General features: G+C 42.8%; 2 protein-coding genes and 1 non-coding gene across 9 annotated transcripts in view; 1 reads left to right on the top strand and 2 right to left on the bottom strand.

Moving 5' to 3' along the window:
- Positions 1 to 446: 446 nt before the first annotated feature.
- RPL5 (ribosomal protein L5) lies at positions 447 to 7,234 on the bottom strand. Its single transcript, XM_051802939.1, has 8 exons — positions 7,106 to 7,234; positions 6,300 to 6,369; positions 6,099 to 6,214; positions 4,520 to 4,654; positions 3,771 to 3,973; positions 2,770 to 2,947; positions 1,232 to 1,320; positions 447 to 610 (listed from the first exon to the last, which is right to left on the bottom strand). Exons 1-8 carry the CDS (start codon positions 7,106 to 7,108, stop codon positions 511 to 513), a joined length of 894 nt encoding a protein of 297 aa, XP_051658899.1. The 5' UTR covers positions 7,109 to 7,234; the 3' UTR covers positions 447 to 510.
- On the bottom strand, positions 3,109 to 3,205 carry LOC127480487 (small nucleolar RNA SNORD21). The gene has a single exon (XR_007907917.1). It is a non-coding gene; the product is annotated as a small nucleolar RNA SNORD21 (small nucleolar RNA).
- A 40-nt stretch (positions 7,235 to 7,274) lies between the features above and the next one.
- The window catches only part of EVI5 (ecotropic viral integration site 5), a 75,729-nt gene continuing 64,615 nt past the window's right edge, over positions 7,275 to 18,388 (top strand). For 2 of the 7 annotated variants that reach the window (XM_051802522.1, XM_051802483.1), the window contains exon 1: positions 10,466 to 10,530. The gene's annotated coding sequence lies outside the window, so the exon portion shown is untranslated. Of the gene's footprint in view, positions 7,508 to 10,433; positions 10,531 to 13,168; positions 13,247 to 18,388 lie in introns of those variants that run through there. The other 5 variants (XM_051802493.1, XM_051802533.1, XM_051802532.1 and 2 more) reach the window with 5 other exon arrangements.

Here is an 18,388-nt window from a genome sequence, read left to right as displayed (position 1 = left end):
AACGGGGAGGTGAGTGTGTGAAGTGCCTGAAAGCCTAAGGTTACCTGTGGGCAGAGGTTTTAGAGCCTATTTCGACTACTCTTGTTCTTTTCCTAAGCTACATCCAGACTGCCACCTAACGTTATGCTGAAAGAAAAATTGTGAAGGACATGTAAAGCCCTTTTTAAAATGTTAAAATCTTTTTCTAGTTAGAAGCAGCAAACTCTTATACCTAGTCTTTGATACTCACCATGCCAAAGATTAAAAAAATTGATTTCCCCTTCTTATAGGAGTAATTCTAATGCAGCAACCTTGGTCTTTGAAGTCTTATCACCTCTCTTCGCAGTGAAAATTCAATTCACACAGTACTTTGAGAGGGGAAAAAAACCCTTTCAGGTAAAAATATCTAGATAATAAAAAATATTGTCTCTTTTTATAAACTATATAAATAAGCCAGTCTTACACTGTTGCTTCTTTGATAAATTTATTCCCGCTTTTTCCAAAGCTTCGCAGAAAACTGTGGAAGTTGTCTTAACTATCAGTTCTGCGCTCCTGGGCCCGGAGGAAGCTGGCCTTCTTCTGAGCAACACGGTCTTTCTTCTGGGCGAGGGACATCTTGGGACAGTTCCATCTGCAGTGTAAGCACAGGGTACGATACAGTCAAGGCAGAAATAAGCAAAAAGGTGGCCAAGAAGCCTGTAGTGCACCACAAATGTGATTAAGAGTGTGACGGAAAAATGTATGTATGCCCACTTCTGTAACATGTTTTATTTTCTTGCAATGACTTAAGGCTGTAGTTGGGGCACCACGAAAAGTTGGACAGTTTGATTTCTCAAGAGGTAAACCCTGTACTCTTTTGTATAGACATTATCAGCCCAATGCAATAGGTGTGCCTTGATTTCTTTTCTCCCACACCCCTGAACAATGAAAATAGTTTAGTACTGACAAAGTAGTGCTCTCAGCTGAAGAGAAGCAGCTTTCCCACTGAAAACACTAAGACCTGAAGATACACACCTCAGAGTTCCAGCTATTCAGGCCACATGCATGCTTCACTTGGAATTTTTTTGCTCTTGAATTTCAGATTCCTACTGCTAAAGTTAACTCCTAAGTTATACAGAACTGCTTTTATCTTAATCTGATCTACAATGTGAATTTTGACACAACTGCTATGTGAATTGCATTACTTGTTTTACTGTAACTAAAATATCCTCAACTGAGAAGTCACATGGATGTTAAAGAGAATGAGTTTTACCTCTTTTTCTTGACTTCTCTCTTGGGTTTCTTTTCATGGACTGGATTATCCCGTATAGCAGCATGGGCTTTTTTATACATTTCTTCCATCTTAAAAAGAAAAAAAAAATAAATTAAAATTTAAAGTCACCAAAATGGTCCAGCTGTTGGATATCAAAAATCCAAGATATCTCTAGCTGAGCATGCACTAGAAACCAGTTTCATCACAATACAGCTTGTAATTTGGCATGGTTACCTTTAAAACGCTTCCTTCATACAGAAAAGAACTGCCACAGCATTAAGAAATTCCTGCTGTCACTATGTTAAATTTAAATCTCTAACCCCAAACTCAGGGCATTTAACAGAGAGTAATTTTACCCTTATTTTACAGTTAGTTACTCTAGGGCCTTAGTTCCCTACAGAACTAAGAAGTCTCATAACTACAGGCTGGCATCCTGCAGTTGCTGAAGCTTACTTTCAGTGCTGCAGCTTCCCCAGGTTTCAATTAAAAGGCAAGCCAGAAAGTTATTCTACCTAGAATAAAATGCTTCGTGTTTACTTTATAAAAAAATACTTCACACAAACTCTGGCACCAGACATGTAATCTTATCACTTTTCAGACCCTACTGCAGTACCCACTACAAAGCTGCTTAATAAAAGGCAGAAGTTGTGAAGCTGTAGCTGCTTTTACAAGTCTTGCAAGAACCATGGTAGTGCCTGCATTGTCCCCAGGGATGCAGTAATGCTGCTCTGTCCCAAAGACAACTCTGGCTCCATAAGGGCACAAATTTTAAGAATACCTTTGCTGGTGGTTAATTAAGACCACTAGATCTCAACTGTGAAAAACTTTCTAAGAACATATGTTTTAAAGCTCCAGGACCACTTCCTAGGAAAACCAAGCAAGAATATTACAGGCAGCAGGACAAGCATCTGAAAGGAGCTTAATACTTGGAACAAGTGGAAGCACCTCTGTATTCTTACATATCGTCCAGTGTTTTGCACAAAACACTAAAATTTAAAGCAGTACTAAAATAAAATGTATTAGACTCTGTAGATTCATGAAATGCTAGCTCCTACAATACAGCTAGCTTGGGCTATTCTGTGTTCACCTGGAACACAGAACTCCTTATAGGGTCACACAAATCCTAACACAGATTTGACACGGATCCACGTGCTCACAGGTGCAATTGCTACAGCTGCAGAAATGACAGGCTGTGGTGCAAGATAAGGATTGAGTGGATAGCATGTACAGAAACTTCCAAGTTAATTTCTGTATTGGGGATGAGGGGAAGTGGTCCAGCACAGAATGCAATCCTGTAAGCTTGGATTTAAAGGCAGAACATTAAGCTTCACAGCAGGAAAAATGGTCCCACTTTTGAAAGTTCTATGATATACTACAGAGCCCTTAATGAAGGAAAAAAATATTTTCTTTCCACAGATAACATACAGCATGAATCACATAATTTTACATACCAAACTTACTTGCATTACTACAGAAGGCCCTACACAAGACTTACCAGCATGTCTATTAATGCACAAGATCAGCTAGGTAAATCTTACCCCGTCAGGTGTTACATTGTTCTTTATGTACTGGGAGAACTGTTTCTTGTAAGCGTCTTCGTCCTCCTCCATCAGGTAACGCATATAATCTGCAACATTCTGGCCCATGATGTGCTTGCGGTGAACCTCCGCATTGAATTCCTTGCTTTCCGAGTCATAGCCAGGGAAACGTTTGGTACTGTGGAACAGCAGTTACAGTCAAATTAAGACACTGCCAAATGCTCTAATTCAGAGGCTAAGATCCACACAAATTATTGGTACATCAGATTCTCCTACAGATAACTGAGGGATAGGACCCTCTAATTAAAAATAAGAAGCAAAAGTTTTAAGTTCATCTTAGCTGCCATCAGTCCCGTCTTGAAACACTGCAGTACATCATACACACACCATGGACCAACTACAGAGTGTTCAGTCATTGCGAGTATCATCATGTAGCAGCCAAGTCAGAAAAACTGGACAGTTAGTCAAAAATAGGACAGCATGGGAGAGGGGAGGAAAATACGTAAGAGATCTCAGGATTTTCTTTCCTCCACTGCTGCCAGCAGAAAGCAGCAGTCAGCTGTAATATGTGATAATTTTAAATGCAGGTGGACTGCTCAGGTTTACTATTGTACTGACAACTGGAGCAACATACCTGGAATGCACAAGTTTTCATGGTGAAATGAATACCTACACACATTTTGGTAAAGACTTAACAGAACTCTAACGGATATTTACGTAAATGCATTCAGTCACTTGACTTTTAGTAGAATCAACAGTGTCTGAAAGTTTCTCAGCATCTCAACAGTTTTGATATTCCCAGCAGCAATATCAGAATTGCACTTGTGGATTAAAAAACAACCAACAAAACCCCACCAACTCAGTACCTAGGCTACATAATCATTACCAGGTCAGAACAAAATTATTAACATAAAGTGTTAATAGCACTTTAGTATAAGCAGACTGTCATATAAGAAGCATCTCAGGTTAACCCTAAAGAAATTCTTCCAAACATAGATTACCTATGAGGGATGGACAGACCACCATCCACTGCACCCTTCAGAGCACCAAAGACTTTGTTTCCAGTGGTAGTTCTGGCAAGACCTGCATCCAGGTAACATGTAAAAGCACCAGGCTTGCCATCCACACTTTCCACGTTGTATTCATCACCAGTGACTTCAACTTGGCCTTCGTAGATCTTATCGAGGCCAAATTTATTCAGAAGCTGTGGGGAAAGGAAAGGCACTTCTGAAATTCTTCCCATTAGCTGACAGAAGGTAGAGTCAACACCACCTTAAAATGTGAATTTGCAGTAGAATCATGTTTTTAACAAATTTCTTTACAGAAAGCTTTTTAACTATCACCACTGTAAGAATGTCTGTTATGCTTCAACCTACGGTTCCAACAGGCACACCAGTGAACTTAAGACTTATTCAAGAGCTCACGTAGGAAATGGATGGATGCAGTTTACATGTTTTCAAACTCTTTAAGGAACATTTCTTACATTTTCATCTAGACTCCCTCCCTCTGCCAAACTTAGGGGCTGAGACTTAAAAGTGGGCTGCTGGAGCTGAAACTGTGTGCTGTCATACTTCTGTGATTTGACAGTCACAAGAGGCCATCAAATCTATATGGTAAAGAGCAAAAGTTATTATTTTGAGAAACCCACAGATGAGGTGGGCTGACCCACCATTCAACGAAGTGGGCTTTCCCTTTCATAAGAGAGCCAGAAAAACAAGAGCAGCCCTGCAGGCGCCATGACAATACGTACCCTGCGTGCCAGGAGCAGGCCTGTGCAGTAGGCGGCTGCATAGTTGGTCAGGCCAACCTTCACGCCGTACTTTGGCAGCTCGTGGGCATAAGCAGCACAGACAATCATGTCGCCTTCAATCCTGGCATAGGCAATCTGACAAAAACAAAACAAACGTTAGTGTTCTCACAATTCCAGGCTCCGTTTATTGTTCCTTTGGCATCTACTTAAGCCAACAGGAATACTGTATGGAGGTGTGCAGCTCACCGCCAACCTCTGCGTGCAAGCTCAAGGGAGTGTGGTGTTTTGGTTTGCTGAGGGTTTGTTTGGGGTTTTTTTCCTTGTGATTTTTGGTTGGTTGGTTTTTTTGTTAAACTCCTCGAGTAAGTATAAGTATTCAAATCTGTATTAGGACAGTGAAAACGTATTTGTAATTACCTCTCCACATAGGTCAAGAGGCCAGGAAACTGCCTACAAAATCAACTTTTCAAAGAATCATTACAGATGTGGGTGAATTCTCTCCCACTTTCTGGTACACCTCAGAAAAATGCAAAAAGCATGTGACAGAGTGTGTGACAACACTGTTACTAACCTTATGGAATGATTTTATTAATGGGTCTGAGACTATCATCATCTCAGGGGTCTCCCGTGAGACAGCAGTACTATCAGGTATGTTTTTGATGACTCCCACACCTCCTTTCTACATCCAAAAGTTGTCCCCTTTTTGCAGGATTCCTACATACTGGAAAGGCACTATCAGTCAGATGCAAGCACCTGCCACTGATTTTTGTTCTGAGTTTCAAAGATTAAATAACCTTGTCGATGACTGAACTGACTATTCTCAACAGCTAATCTTTCTATGAAGGACCAACACATATTTTCCCAGCTGCCTCTTTTTTGAGCTTAACAACATATATTCATGACACAACAAACATGCCTAAGTTTTTAACTTCAAAATTAGTCAAAACATTCTGAAAATGAAACAAGAAAGTGAGCCCAGTGAGAAACAGCATATGATGCAAGACATAACGGCATACTTCATAAACACGAAAAAATGCTTACTGTTCTTATTTACCAGTATTCTTTAATCTCACAGGAAAGCCATCATAAGGCCTTGCTGCTTCATATGACCCACATAACATCATGGAAATAAAACTATCAAAAGAGAAGGCACCTTCAGATACAACACAATAGCCCATGAAGGTTGACAAGTCACCCTGTCAACTTGGTTGCCTTCAGCCAAGCAAAAAGGCCTCTTTTTGAAGCCCTTTACATAGCAGAAAAAACCCCCAGAGAAATCTTCCCTCTCCCTAAAATTTGCTACTTACTATAGCATCATTAAAGCAGTACAATCTTATATTACAAATAACCTCACAGAAGAACGTTAACACTAATAAAACTTCATTTCTATGATGAACGTAATTTATTACTGAAGTTGTGACAACATTAAAGATATTAAAGATTGTTCTCCTCTAAGGAGCTATTTTACAATACAAAAACTTCTCAGATCCAGCCTAAAAATCCCAGCTGCTCTAACCACCCCCCCTCCTGTTCTCCCTGGGAAGGCCAGTGAGCAGGCAGGAAGCACCAGAGGCCTTACCTGGCAAATGATGTCTCTGTTGGTAACACGCACAATCATCCTGTACTTAGGAGTGTTGTACTTGTTTTTATCCTGAATTACCAAACGTTTGCGGGCATAGTAGTCAGTTTTTCCCTCTGAAAAAGCAAGAGTTGCAGTGTGGAAAAACGTGTGAACAAAGTAAGACTAATCATTAATTATAAGTTACAGGAAATTTAATACCTCTCCTTCTCCTGAATTTCACTTGGTATCTCTTGAAGTACGCCTTATTCTTGACAACTTTCACAAACCCCTTGGATAAGAAATATAACTAGATGTTATTAACATATAACCACATAAGCCAAGACCATCCAATTAAACGTGCTATGAATAAAACCGTGGTGCAATCAGGAATAAAACAGGTATTCTTATACATTTAGATAAAAAGCATCATAAAAATTAAATGGGGGGAAAAAAACCACAACAGATCAAATCCCATAAATTCTGCCCCTCCCACAGGAACTAATGCATACTTATCCCCATTACTTCGTACAGAAGGAGAAAACCAAACAGTGTATTTGTCAACTGGAGGCCTGTCTGCACGGACCGGAGCAGTGACCGTGGTCATTTCCTGTCACTCGCGCACAGCCAGTAATTTCTCGGCCGCGTTCTGCCCCGGAGCCCCTCCTCCTGCAGCCCCCTGCCCCGGTCGGTCCGACGGGCAGCGGCCGCTCTGTCAGACCCGGCACCGCTGCCCCGCGCCCTCGGCCCGCACCCGACCCAGCGCCGCCGCCCCGGGCCGGCGGAACCCGGCCGAACGCGGCCCAGGGCGACAGCGCCGCTGGTGCCGGAGCCGGGCCGGGCCCCGCTAGAGCCGCTCGTAGCCGCCCGCGGCGCAGCCCCAGCAATGGCAGCCACTGCCACGCCGGCAGCCGCCCCGGGCCCGGCGCAATCGGGCTCCATCCGGCCGGGCGGGACGGCGCGGCGGGTGCCGGGCGGCGGACGCAGCCCTCCCGGACTCCCCTAAGCCCTGCGGGGCCGGTACTGACCATCGTGCCAGGCACTGTCCGGTCCCACCAGGCCGGGGCCCGCTCCGCACGACAACTGCGCTCCGCAGCACCGGGGGAAAGGCCGCACGTCCCGCGCAGCCGCAGCTCCTCCCTGCCCGCCGGGGCGGGGCGCCGCGCGCGCCCTGCTGCCCCCTGCCGGCCCGGAGGAGCCGCCGCGCGCGGTCCGGGCAGCGCCCGCGGGCAGCCCGGGATCGGGCCTGGCACGGCGGCGGCGCTCCCGCGGCACCGCGGCATTCCTTGGGGCGCATCCCCCTGCGCTCCGCACTGCTGCGGCCACACCCCGAGTACTGCCGCCACTGCTGCTTCCCCCTCTTCCAGAAAGACATCGAGGTGCTGAGCGGGTCTAGAGATGGGCACCGAAGGTGGTGAAGGGTCTGGAGGGTAAGTCCTACAAGGAGCGGCTGAGGGAGCTGGGGATTTTTAGGCTGGAGGAGGCTCAGGGTTGACCTTATCCCTCTCTAGAAGTACCTGAAAAGAGCTTGTAGTGAGGCGGGGGTCGGCCTCTTCTCCCAGGCAACCAGCGACACGACGAGAGATCACAGTCTTAAGCTGAGCGAGGGTTGGACATCAGGAGAAATTTCTTCACAGAAGGGGTGATTAGATATTGGAATGGGCTTCCCAGGGAGGTGGTGGAGTCACTGTCCCTGGAGGTGTTCAAGGAAAGACTGGATGTAGCACTCGGTGCCATGGTCTAGTTAATATGGTGCTGTTCAGTCAAAGGTTGGACTCGATGGTCTCAGAAGTCTTTTTCAACCTAATTGATTCTATGATTCTGTGATATCAGAGAAATACAATTCTAAGGAAAAAAATAATATTGCTGTCATCTAACGCCTACATGTAATGCATGGTCACTTGCAAGTCTCCTTTTGTTAACTACCTAAGCAGTTATTAGCCAGGGATATATCCCAGCAAAGGGGTTCGTAAATGGAAAAAAATACATAAATTTGATCTGAAAAAAATCACCAATTGTGGAAATATGATAGGATATTAATTCCCTTCATTTTCTAGGGAAAATTCTCACAACTGTTAAAACAGTAAGTAATTAAACAAACCAGACACCCAGTTGAATGCTGTTCTTACAATAAATTATAGATGCTTGGGATTACTGATATTTGATGAATTAAAGCAAGAATTGAACATCTGCTTATATACAGATATATGTATATATATATACACTGGACCAAACAGGTCAAGTGGCATCAGATTTCTTGACATTGTCAGACAATAATGCATCTTTTTTCCTGATGTATTTATCTGGTTATCCTCATTCATTTTACTTAAAAAAACCCAAGAACCCATCTCACTAGTTATACATAGACCAATATTTTAAAAAGTTTTTAATATGATATAAATAACCAAGAGAATTAAAGAAATAATAAATGTTTCCTACATCAGGCAAGTACCAGCATGGTTCCTACCACGAATGGAGTCACCATCCCTTGAGGTGTTCAAGAAATGACTGGATGACTAGACATGGTTTAGTTGACAAGGTGTTCATCAGTCAAAGATTGGGCTTGATGATCTTGGAGGTCATTTATGAAAAATAATTCTGTGATCTAAGAATGAATTTTAGAAAGCTCAGAATTCTGCATGCTTTTCAATTTGTACATGAAGTATCTCTAGGGGAGCACATTGTCTTACCTACTCTCTGGCATATAAATTCGTGCTCTCCAATAAGGGTCTGCTGGCCACTGCTAGGCAATTACTTCGGTGACCAATGTCTCACAGTCAATGGTATCATAAGCAAGACTCCATTAATCTTGTTGTTAAACAAGTAAAAAAAAAATCAATTTCTTCTTCTCTGTAAGAAGACCTTTTACTCCTAAAATAGCTCACCATGACAAAAATCAGCCTGTTAACCCATCACACCCACACACTTTCTTGCTCATTGTCACCCTGCAAAACGGAGGCTCCAGCTGAGCTTATTAGCCCCACCCCAGAATCTCTTACAAATTCAGGGTGAATTGCTCCTCTGGCCTTTAGTGACAATGTTTGTTGAAAGGGTGGCTGCTGTTCATAGAGGCTCTGAACGTGTTGAAGTAAAAGCCAGTATTTTCAGTGCTTTAATGAAGTACTTTAAACTGATAACACATTGATAAGAAAAAGGTATACACTCTTTTCCCTGCACTCCCAATGTTATTTCTCAATTTCTGTCATATTTTATGTGTTATTTTTACTTACCTGAGTTCTGGAGAGCAGGGTATCAGGCAGGTCCTTTAGAGCAGTCTCTTACACTTGTAAGTCTCTTTGTCTGATGAAACTGGTACTTTATCAGCACCTCCTGGAACCAGGGCCCCTGTCCCTGTTTGTCTGCAGAGGACTTAAGGCAGAAACGCTGTTGTCTGTGACTGGACTGACCTGTGATCACTTGTAGGAATTTTACTTTTTTCCCCCCTGTACTCGCAGCAGTGACAGCCTTATTTCTGCACAAAAGAGTTATGCTGAAGGCCTACCTATAGCCTATTCCTGCTACCGCTGCTTACTGTTTTTTTAAGAGTGTATTCTTTGCATATTTGTGTTATAAAGCAGTAGTATGGAGTGCTGTATGTGTCCTGGAATTACTTTTATATTTTTTAAAATGAAAATTATATTCAAGATTTTATTAGAATTCTTCCAAATGAAAATTTCTGTATGGTTTTGTCTAGGAGCCTCTACTCATTGTAGAAGGACAATGGCAAATGGGCTCATTATTAGACGGGAAGCTGCGCCGGGCAGACAGTGTCTCAACTGTTTGTGTAACCTAATCGGCATCTGGCTGAAACGTGTCTGACAAATGTGCGTGTGGAAGGGCCCATGTAGCCCGAGGCTGCGTGGTGCTCCCGGAGAACGCGTTACTGTGGGCAGCTTCCAACGCGGAGAACGCGTTATGAAAATCCATGGGCAGACGCTCTAATTACACCAAAAAAGCCAACTCTTCGCGGAGCAGGGGCTTCGCGTCCTCGCCTCGTGTGGCGGCAGCTCCGTGTCCCCGCCGCTGCCGTGAGGGGCGAGCTCGGGGCGGGGGTTCGGATGCCGCGACCCGGGGCCGGGCGGGGGCTCGGCTGACGGCCGGGGGCTGTGCCGGTGCGGCAGCGGTGACACCTGCACGCTGCGGAGACAGCTCGCCGCCCGGCCTTCCAGCACCGGGGCCCCGTGGCAGCCCCCGAGAGCAGCGCCGGTGCGTTCCGCGGGGAGCCCGGTGGGGCAGAGCCGCCGCCGCCGCCCCTTCCCTTCCCGTTCCCGGCCCGGAGGGTGCGGGGGCCGCGGCGGCCCCTCGCAGCGGCTGCGCGCCCAGTGCGCCTGCGCGCGGCGCGGGTCGGGCCGTGTCCGGGGCGCGGGGCCGGCGGGCGGCGGTGGGGGCTCGGCGGGCCGGACGCCGATGTCCGCGCGCGCCCGCTCCTCCCGCCGCGGGCAGCGCTCTCAAGGTGAGGCGCGCCGGGCCCGCGGCGGGGCCGCGGAGGGCGGGAGCGGCCGGGCCCGGGCGGGGCGCGGCGACCCCGGCCCCGCTGTCTTGTCGCGGCAGGGCCGGGCCGGGCCGGGCGGTGTCGGGGCGCCACCGGCTGCCCCCGCCCGGGCCCTCCTGGCGGGTTGGGCGGTGCGGCGCCGCTGCTGGGCAGGGACCCCCCGCGCTCCGCCGGGAGGGTGAGGGGAGGCCGCGCTGCGCGGCCCTGCCCGGCTCGGGAGCTGCGGGGCCGGCGGGTCTCGGGCCCGCGGCGGGACGCGGGTGGGCAGCGGGAGCTCCGCGGGAAAAGTGCCCGGAGGGAGGGGCCGTGGTCCGGGGAGACTCCAGAGGGTCCGTCTGCAGAGGGCGAGTTCTGCCTTGGCTGGTGGGAGTACCCGCCGGTCTGTCATTCTTGAGAGAGAGAATTTTCAAATAGTGCTTCGGAGATCTCACCTTCTGCTGCATCTGCATGAACGTGGTTATATAATGAGAGTAAAAAGTCGATATTAATGTTCTGGCTACTTATAGCTGTATTTACTAGTGCCATTTTGCTGTGGTTCCACGTAAAGCCTGCTATTTGTTAGCATTGATAATCAGAGCAATTCCATAGTAAACGAGAAAATGGGTTTATACCATTTTCAATTTCCAGCGTGAGCTGCCATTAACACTGCCTGTATCAAAACATGGCATTCCACATCAGTCTTAAATAACTTCATCTTTTCCAAAGATCGCATGCAAAAGATGTAGAAAGAAGACAAATTCATACGGAGAAGAGCAGATAATGTTCAATATGTTTTACTTGTCTCCAAAAGTATTTGTTGAAAAATTCAGGGTTTTTTTTCTTTTTTTCTTTTTTTTTTTTTTTTAAATTTGCTTTACTTCACATGTCTAAAGAAGATGGTAGCTGGATCTTGTTTGGTTCACTGGTAGATAGCATTAAAGTGTTTTGTATAAATGTGACTGTTTATTTCTCTTCCCTTTCTCCAGTGTGCGGTGTCAGCTTTGATGATTATACAGCTCTCTATTTATGCTTATAAAGATTTAAGGCTTATTTTGAAATACATAGCTATGAGTTCTTTTTCAAGTGAGGATTAGGAGAGGAAATAGACACAGCCAAGGAAAGAGGAGCATGATCAGGAGGAAAGCACTCGTATTATGAATCAGCATTCCCTGAATCTGATAAAGTGGGATGAGAGCAGCTGTAGGGATTGTCACTGAATGTCCATCCAGCCCAACAGTACCTTGAAGAGGAACAGACGTTTGGAGAAAAAAAACCTTTAACAGAACAGCCCTATTTCCTCCCTATATCTCTTCCTAGACTCACACGGGTTGAGGCTTAAAGACTTCCTGAGCTACAGCTGCTGGCTTGGATTTTTTGTTTTGGTAATGTTGGTTGGGGTTTTTTGTTGGTGTTTTGGTTTTTTTTGTCCCCATTGCACTCCCTATGTTTGCCTTCTGTAGACTTGTTTAGTTGCTGTTAAACAAGAAAACAGGAGGTGGTTGGAGAGTGGAGTGGTTGAAATGGTGTTAATGGAAAGGAAGAGATGGGAGAAAAGCTTTTCCAAATTTATGGGAGAAGAAGGGATGGAGAAAGTGACATGCCTAAATAATTACTATCAGTTTGTTCTCTAGGTAGGATTGATAGTAAACAAAGAAGTAATCAAAATGGGAAGACAAATCCTTTGTCAGTGAATTTTGGAAAACAAAAGTGTTTACCTTGCTAATTCAAGCTTTTAATACCATAATTTAGAAGGGGGAAAACAGCTGAGTTGGGGGTATGCATACTTCAGATTATGCTTATATTTTCTTAGTCTTCCTGGGTTGTTTTCTTAACTTGTAGAAAAAAGAAATTCTGATGCTTAAGGAAGAGACATAGTAGAATTTAATATTTTGGATATAATTTTAAGTGTCAGATGCATAGTTTAAAAGAAAAATCTTTCTCTGATGGTCTAAGAAGAGAAATAATAATGAAAAGAAACCCTGAGTTTATGAATGTTGTTTTCTAAACTAACCTATACTTGCCTTGATTACAGTCTCTTCGTTTTTTTCCAGACCCAATTAAAATAGTTATAATTTAAAAAAAGAAAGTAAATATTATAGAGGTATGTAACTTTGAGTTGTTAGATGTATTCTCTGAAGTTCTTGACTGTCACTGAAGGTTGTAGATAGCATGCTGAATTAAAGCCTCATGTCTTCTGTAGGCCAGTTTTTGATCCCTTTAACTTGGGAATACTGTCTTTCATGGCAGTTGTCTCTGCTTAAGTGCATCCTTTTCTTCTCCAGCAAGTGGGGATTGCAACACATGGGTAGTGACAGTGCAGGGCCTCTGCTCTTGCTGTGCTCATTTCATACGCAGTCGTGATGTGGTTTTGTTGTATGTGTGTACACAGAAACTGTATTATCAAAGGTAGCAGCAGAAGTCATTTACTGAATTGTAGCTTTTCTGTAATTACTCTTAATGTTGTCTAACTTCTTGTGAACTCTGGAAACTATTCAGTTTAGCTGTGAAGTGGTGTTTTGGGGAGAGCCTGGGAAGCGTTGAGCCTGTATAGGGGTCAGGCAAGGAAGGATCTTTCAGTCATGATGACAGGGATGATGCTGTGGGCTTGGTCTTGTTTCAGGCTGTGTGACTGTCAACTTTGTTTGCTAATTGCAAAAGCAATCCTTCCCAGTCTCAGCCAGACAGTTGCATATTTGGGGTAAGTACAGTACTGGGGTTGGTCTTTATTCTGGACAAGAAGTAAGGTGGTTGGACAGAATGACTGTGGACACTTAACCTTTTTGTATTAATTTTCAACTTGGAAAGCAGCTAAAAGCCATCACTAAATGTCTTCATGTTCTTTGCTCTGAACAAACTTTACCTGGGCTATGTTACTGAAGTCTGTTATCTTACCTGACCTGTATTGCCTTTACTTCCACAGTTAAAAAAAAGAAAAACAAACCCTAACTTATTGTTTTGGTAATAGGTTGTTATAATGTGTTCTGCTACATGGTAAGCTATTGAACTTCCCAACTCCTGAGTTTGCTTATGCCCTATTGTCATGACTAAATCTTAGTGCTTCTTAGCATAGCACTAAATACCTGTTTGGTACATCATAACATGTTCTTGATGCTTTAATTTAAAGAATATAATTATATTGTGATGATAATGTATTAATTATGCATTTTTTCTTTGGTTTCATCAAGCTGGCAGATGGGACCAGTCTTTCAGTAATGCATTGTTTTTATCATAAGTTAACCACGCCCTTGTAGCTAAGAGGATGTTAGAAGAGCTCACTGTTACTTTTCTTACAAAAAACAATCAAATATCACTTAAAATGGGTGTGAAAAAAGTAGTAGCTAGCCAAAACCTGACATTGGGAACATGTCCAGTCCACATAACTATAGAGTGACATCGTGTAGAAGTTAGTTTTACATCTCTCATTTTTCATGTAGTCTTCTTGATTATATGTAGTTCAAACAATGAACTACTTTCAGGCATTGTAAGAAGAAATTCCAGCTTCCATGCTGTCTGAAACAGCAGAGCTAAAACCCACTATTCATTAAGCAAAGTCATTTTTTTTCTCCATTGGAATGCATTACTGGTGAAACTTCATAGATTTGGCTGAGGCCTTAGGAAGTATTTCTCAGCCCTTTGGAAAAAGAATTGTGATTGGTCTTTCTAAAGACAAAGCTACAAAAGCAAGTTAGAATTCCATGGTAAGACACGTTATGTTAAAATGGACTTGGGATTTTTTATATAAATTTTCTGGTGTCAGATTGATACTTAAAAATCATCTGTTTCAATGATCTTCCTTGCATTTTTCCTGTAGTAGGCCATTTTGAAAGAAGTAAACAGGCCCTTACTTCCAAATGGAAGTGCAACAGTCAGTGGCCAGCTAATCAGAAAATAACTGACTTCCTTTGAGGATGAGCAGATACATATTTCTGTGAAGAACCACTTCTCTTTTCTTTATTTAATATCTAAGGAAAATTAGATTTCTAAGACGTGCTCAGAGCAGGCTGCAGGAGCACTGTTGCTTAAATAGCATGGAGGAAGACTTCCATAGCCACAAGAATACCTTGGTTTCAAGTTATGCTGTAAGTGCTTGTGAAGGCAAGTCATGGCTATGCTAAGAAAATTAGTGAGCAAAATGAAATACTACTGCAAGACCATGGATGTTGGATGGATTGTGTTAGAAGAATTGACTATTGATGTATGCAGCTGTGTTTATACCTTCTCTGTTTACTGGGTAGCTTGGACAGCTTTCCTGTGTGGAAATTACTAAACTGGTTATGCTTCTCGCTGCTAAAATCTTTACTTTCATTTCTTGTTGGCTGTCAACAGCTGCAGGTTGCAATGAGTTGTAGTTCACAAGAAAAGCTAGTTTAGAAACTGTTTTACTCTTGAGTGTAACTGATAGAAAGTTGGCCTTTTAACTGATCATTTAAAGGAGAGTAATATCCTGAAGTGGGTTCTCACCAGTCATGTGGTTTGTTTAAAATTGTAGTAAGTGATTAATAAAGGGTTACGTGTTACCATACTGCATAAGGACCATGCTTATGTTCTTTGGTTTCTCCATCGAGTCTCATTTCATACATCCCTTTGGAAAGGGAACTGTGCACAACCTGGTAAATGAGAGATGAGCATTTTGGTTCTAGCCTGCAGATTGTGGCATAAGTTCATATTATCTCTATAACCAAGGAGAATTAGACCTAGAAAATACTTGAGCTTCTGGTACATAAAACCCAAAGTTGCATAGAATGGGTGTGTTTTCATGTGTCAGATGCTGGATCCTTTTAAACTTACCAATTTAACTCCTTGTAAATTTTGTATATCTTTAAAATAAAGAGTTATGCTAAAAACATTGATTTTAATTAAGGCTCAATGAACATTTAAAAATATGACTCGGTTGTTTCTCACTTCTGGCATATGAACCCAAGCCTTATGGTAAATTTAACTCCATTTGTATTCTTTTGTTTATTTTGGTTCTGATGTAGAGTAGATGCTAGTTCTGGCTCCTTTCCAGGAGAAAGTTGGCTAAAAGCAACATTAAGGAAGCTAGCCTTTGGGGGAATGAGTAGGAAAGTAAAGTATGTAGAAAGGAGCTTTAATTATAAGCACGTGACCTTCAAAGTGTGTTACTCTTTTGTAAATGCATGATGATACTTGAACTCCAGTGAAACGATTGAGTTGCATTTTATTGAAAAGAAAAAACCCTAAATCTTCTGATCTAGTGCATAAACAAACTGACTTTGCAGTCAGTTCTTAGCTGATTAATCTGATTCTTCCCTGTTTTGTTAGCCAAGGGGATGGACCTTCAAATATATGTATGTTTCGTTTGGCATGCTGAGCCTCAAAAACAAAGAAATTTTCCAGCCTGAGGTCTAAGAGAACAAAGGAAGTTCCCTGTTAAAAGTTTTTACTGTAGTCCATCAGTATTTTCTCTTGCAGCCCGGGGAGCTCTCAGCCATCTTATGTACAAATACACTGTATTTAATTCTTTTCCCCTTCAAAGAAGGCTTCTCTGGTTTCCTGAAGGACACATCCCTGTGTCAGATTTGAAACTTTTTTGCTAAAGGGCCATCTTCAGATGGACAGGAGATAGTGTCTGCAAAAACAGTGTGGTTTTTCTTCTCAGCACACGGGGACAATGCTCGACAGACTGTAAATCACACTGGACTTCAGAGGTAATTAAAAACCTGAAATTGTTCTTGGAAGTAAAGGGAATTTAGTTTAACGTGGTCAGTGATGGAAATGTTAGTCACAGGACTTTGAGCAATGATTTCAACTTTTAGTAGATTGCTACAACATTTCTAATTAAGTTCCTTCTTAAAACACCTCACATACTAGTTGTATTTGTGAACTTCCACTTCAGTTTTCTTTGGGACCATGAAAACCCCATGACTCATTAGTCTGATGATGACTTTTAAAGAATGATGCTACACAAAGCTTTCTGATAGGATAAGTTTTATGCCATCTAAAATGTTAGACTGCTTTATTTTTTTATATCAGAAAGACTTGGAGAGCTAGTGAGTATCAAGTGAAATGGAATCTGGGGAATTCTAGCCATGATATTCCTGACTATTGTTAGGCAATATTCCAAGTAAAATCAGGAACGTGTCAGCAGAAATCAGTTATATGAATTTGTAGTGTAAAAGACACAAATGAAGCTTACAGTGAAGCTGTGTTTGAGCCCTAAATTGGGATTTTAGCTTGTCAGGGAGCATTATAGCAGGCTAATTCACCAGCTCCCTCTCCTGCATGTGTCATTGACTGAGTCAGTTTAATTTATTCCTCAGATATTAGAATGCCATTAACTTTGAAGCAAGAAGGAGACTGGGTCTGTGGAATGCTATATAACTGGCTTGAAAACCACATATACAATTTCAGCCCCAATTATGTCAGACTTCTTTTTATATGTAGACTAGTATGAAGATTACTTCCTGTATTCTGGAAGTTCCCATTTCTTTCTCTTTTCAGGAAGAGAAGGAATAGTTTAAAGCATATCATATATACAGTAGTGTTTGTGTAAGGTGTGCAGTTATTTTTACTTTGTCATATGATAAGAATAGTTGAGACAGTATTTTGGGTAATCAAGATACCTGTAACTCTTTAATACCAATTTTCTTCAGGGAAATGTAGGATATACGTAGTAAGCTAATTTGATGTGTACAGTGAAGAAACTGTTTTTAAAAACAAATCTAAATAGACTTTTTTAGAAAAAAAAACAAATGCCTGGCATTGCAGATACATGTAGGTGCTAACATATTTGGGCTTACTGTAAGGTCCTGCACTTTACCTTAGGATTCTCAGGGAAAGAGGTTTATACAGTTGTATGTAATGTGGGGTGTTGCAGTCTGCCTTCAGCTAACCTTACTTAAAATATCGTGTGTGCTGATCCACTGCAGTGTTCCTTTGAGTAACTCAGAAATCTAAACACAGTATTGTAGTTCCTCTAGGTAATAAAGCCCTGTAATCATCACCTAATTAAAGATACTAAACATAAAATTGAGATACTGAATTTTATATATAATAGGCATATATATGCTGCATATCTTATGCATCTGTGGATAATATAAATATAAACATTTATGTTTGCAGTAACTTTGAGGATGTAGCAGACAGGTCTGTGCCTTGCCTGACTGACTGATCAGGTGGCTGAGAGTTGCTGGTGGTTCTGTTTTGCCCACTGGAAACTGCATCAGAGTACAAAGTCTTTACTAATTAAGTCTTATGTCCTCCTATCTTTCAGTATGTTCAAACTCAAAATCCATACATTTCTTTAGGAGGTATCTGCATGACTTTGGGCAGGGGGATGCAAATGGGGTCCTCCTGGGTTTGTTGGCAAACTGGGAGCAGTGTAGCTAATATGGCTTGGAGCCTGAATGAGCCTGCTTTGGAGCTGGGTGATGCTGCTTAGTTCCACATGTGCTCCTGCACAGGGTGAGGAAGGTGTACCCCTGCCTGCTTGTCTCCAGACCCAGCCATCTTCAGTGGAAAGTGTTGGTGTCCTCAGGAGCAGACTGGAAGTGGGATTTGTGTTCAAAATCTCTGATAAATTGGCAGGTTCTAGAGTGAGCCCTCTCTGGGGAAAAAGCACATTTTTAGAATGGGTTGATTCTAGTTTTGATCACATATTAATAATAGTTAATAATGGCTTGAGCATCCTGATGGTGCTCTGAATGATTTGGCATGCTTCCCAGCCAATGTAGGTTACCTTTTGTACTCTTCAAATATAACTTGAATTTCAGCATCTGAAAAATGCTGGGAAAAACAAGGAAACCAATTCTCTTTGCAGAGCTGAAAAACTGGCTGAGGTGAGTTGAGCAAAGAATACTGTTAACTGGGGGCTTCCAGC

This window comes from Manacus candei, unplaced genomic scaffold (genome assembly GCF_025592945.1).
Source record: "Manacus candei isolate 608988 ecotype Guabito, Panama unplaced genomic scaffold, ASM2559294v1 h1tg000005l, whole genome shotgun sequence".
Lineage (NCBI taxonomy): Eukaryota > Metazoa > Chordata > Aves > Passeriformes > Pipridae > Manacus > Manacus candei.
The sequence above is the reverse complement of the archived record's forward strand: the minus strand, read 5'-3'. Positions and strand labels throughout refer to the sequence as shown.

Coding starts and splice junctions, on each gene's coding strand:
- RPL5 (XM_051802939.1), bottom strand. Junction 6,215..6,299: donor GAAATTCAGGAGAAGGAGAG/GTATTAAATTTC, acceptor TTGCTTTTTCAG/AGGGAAAAACTGACTACTAT. Junction 2,948..3,770: donor GGTCTGTCCATCCCTCATAG/GTAATCTATGTT, acceptor GCTGTTCCACAG/TACCAAACGTTTCCCTGGCT.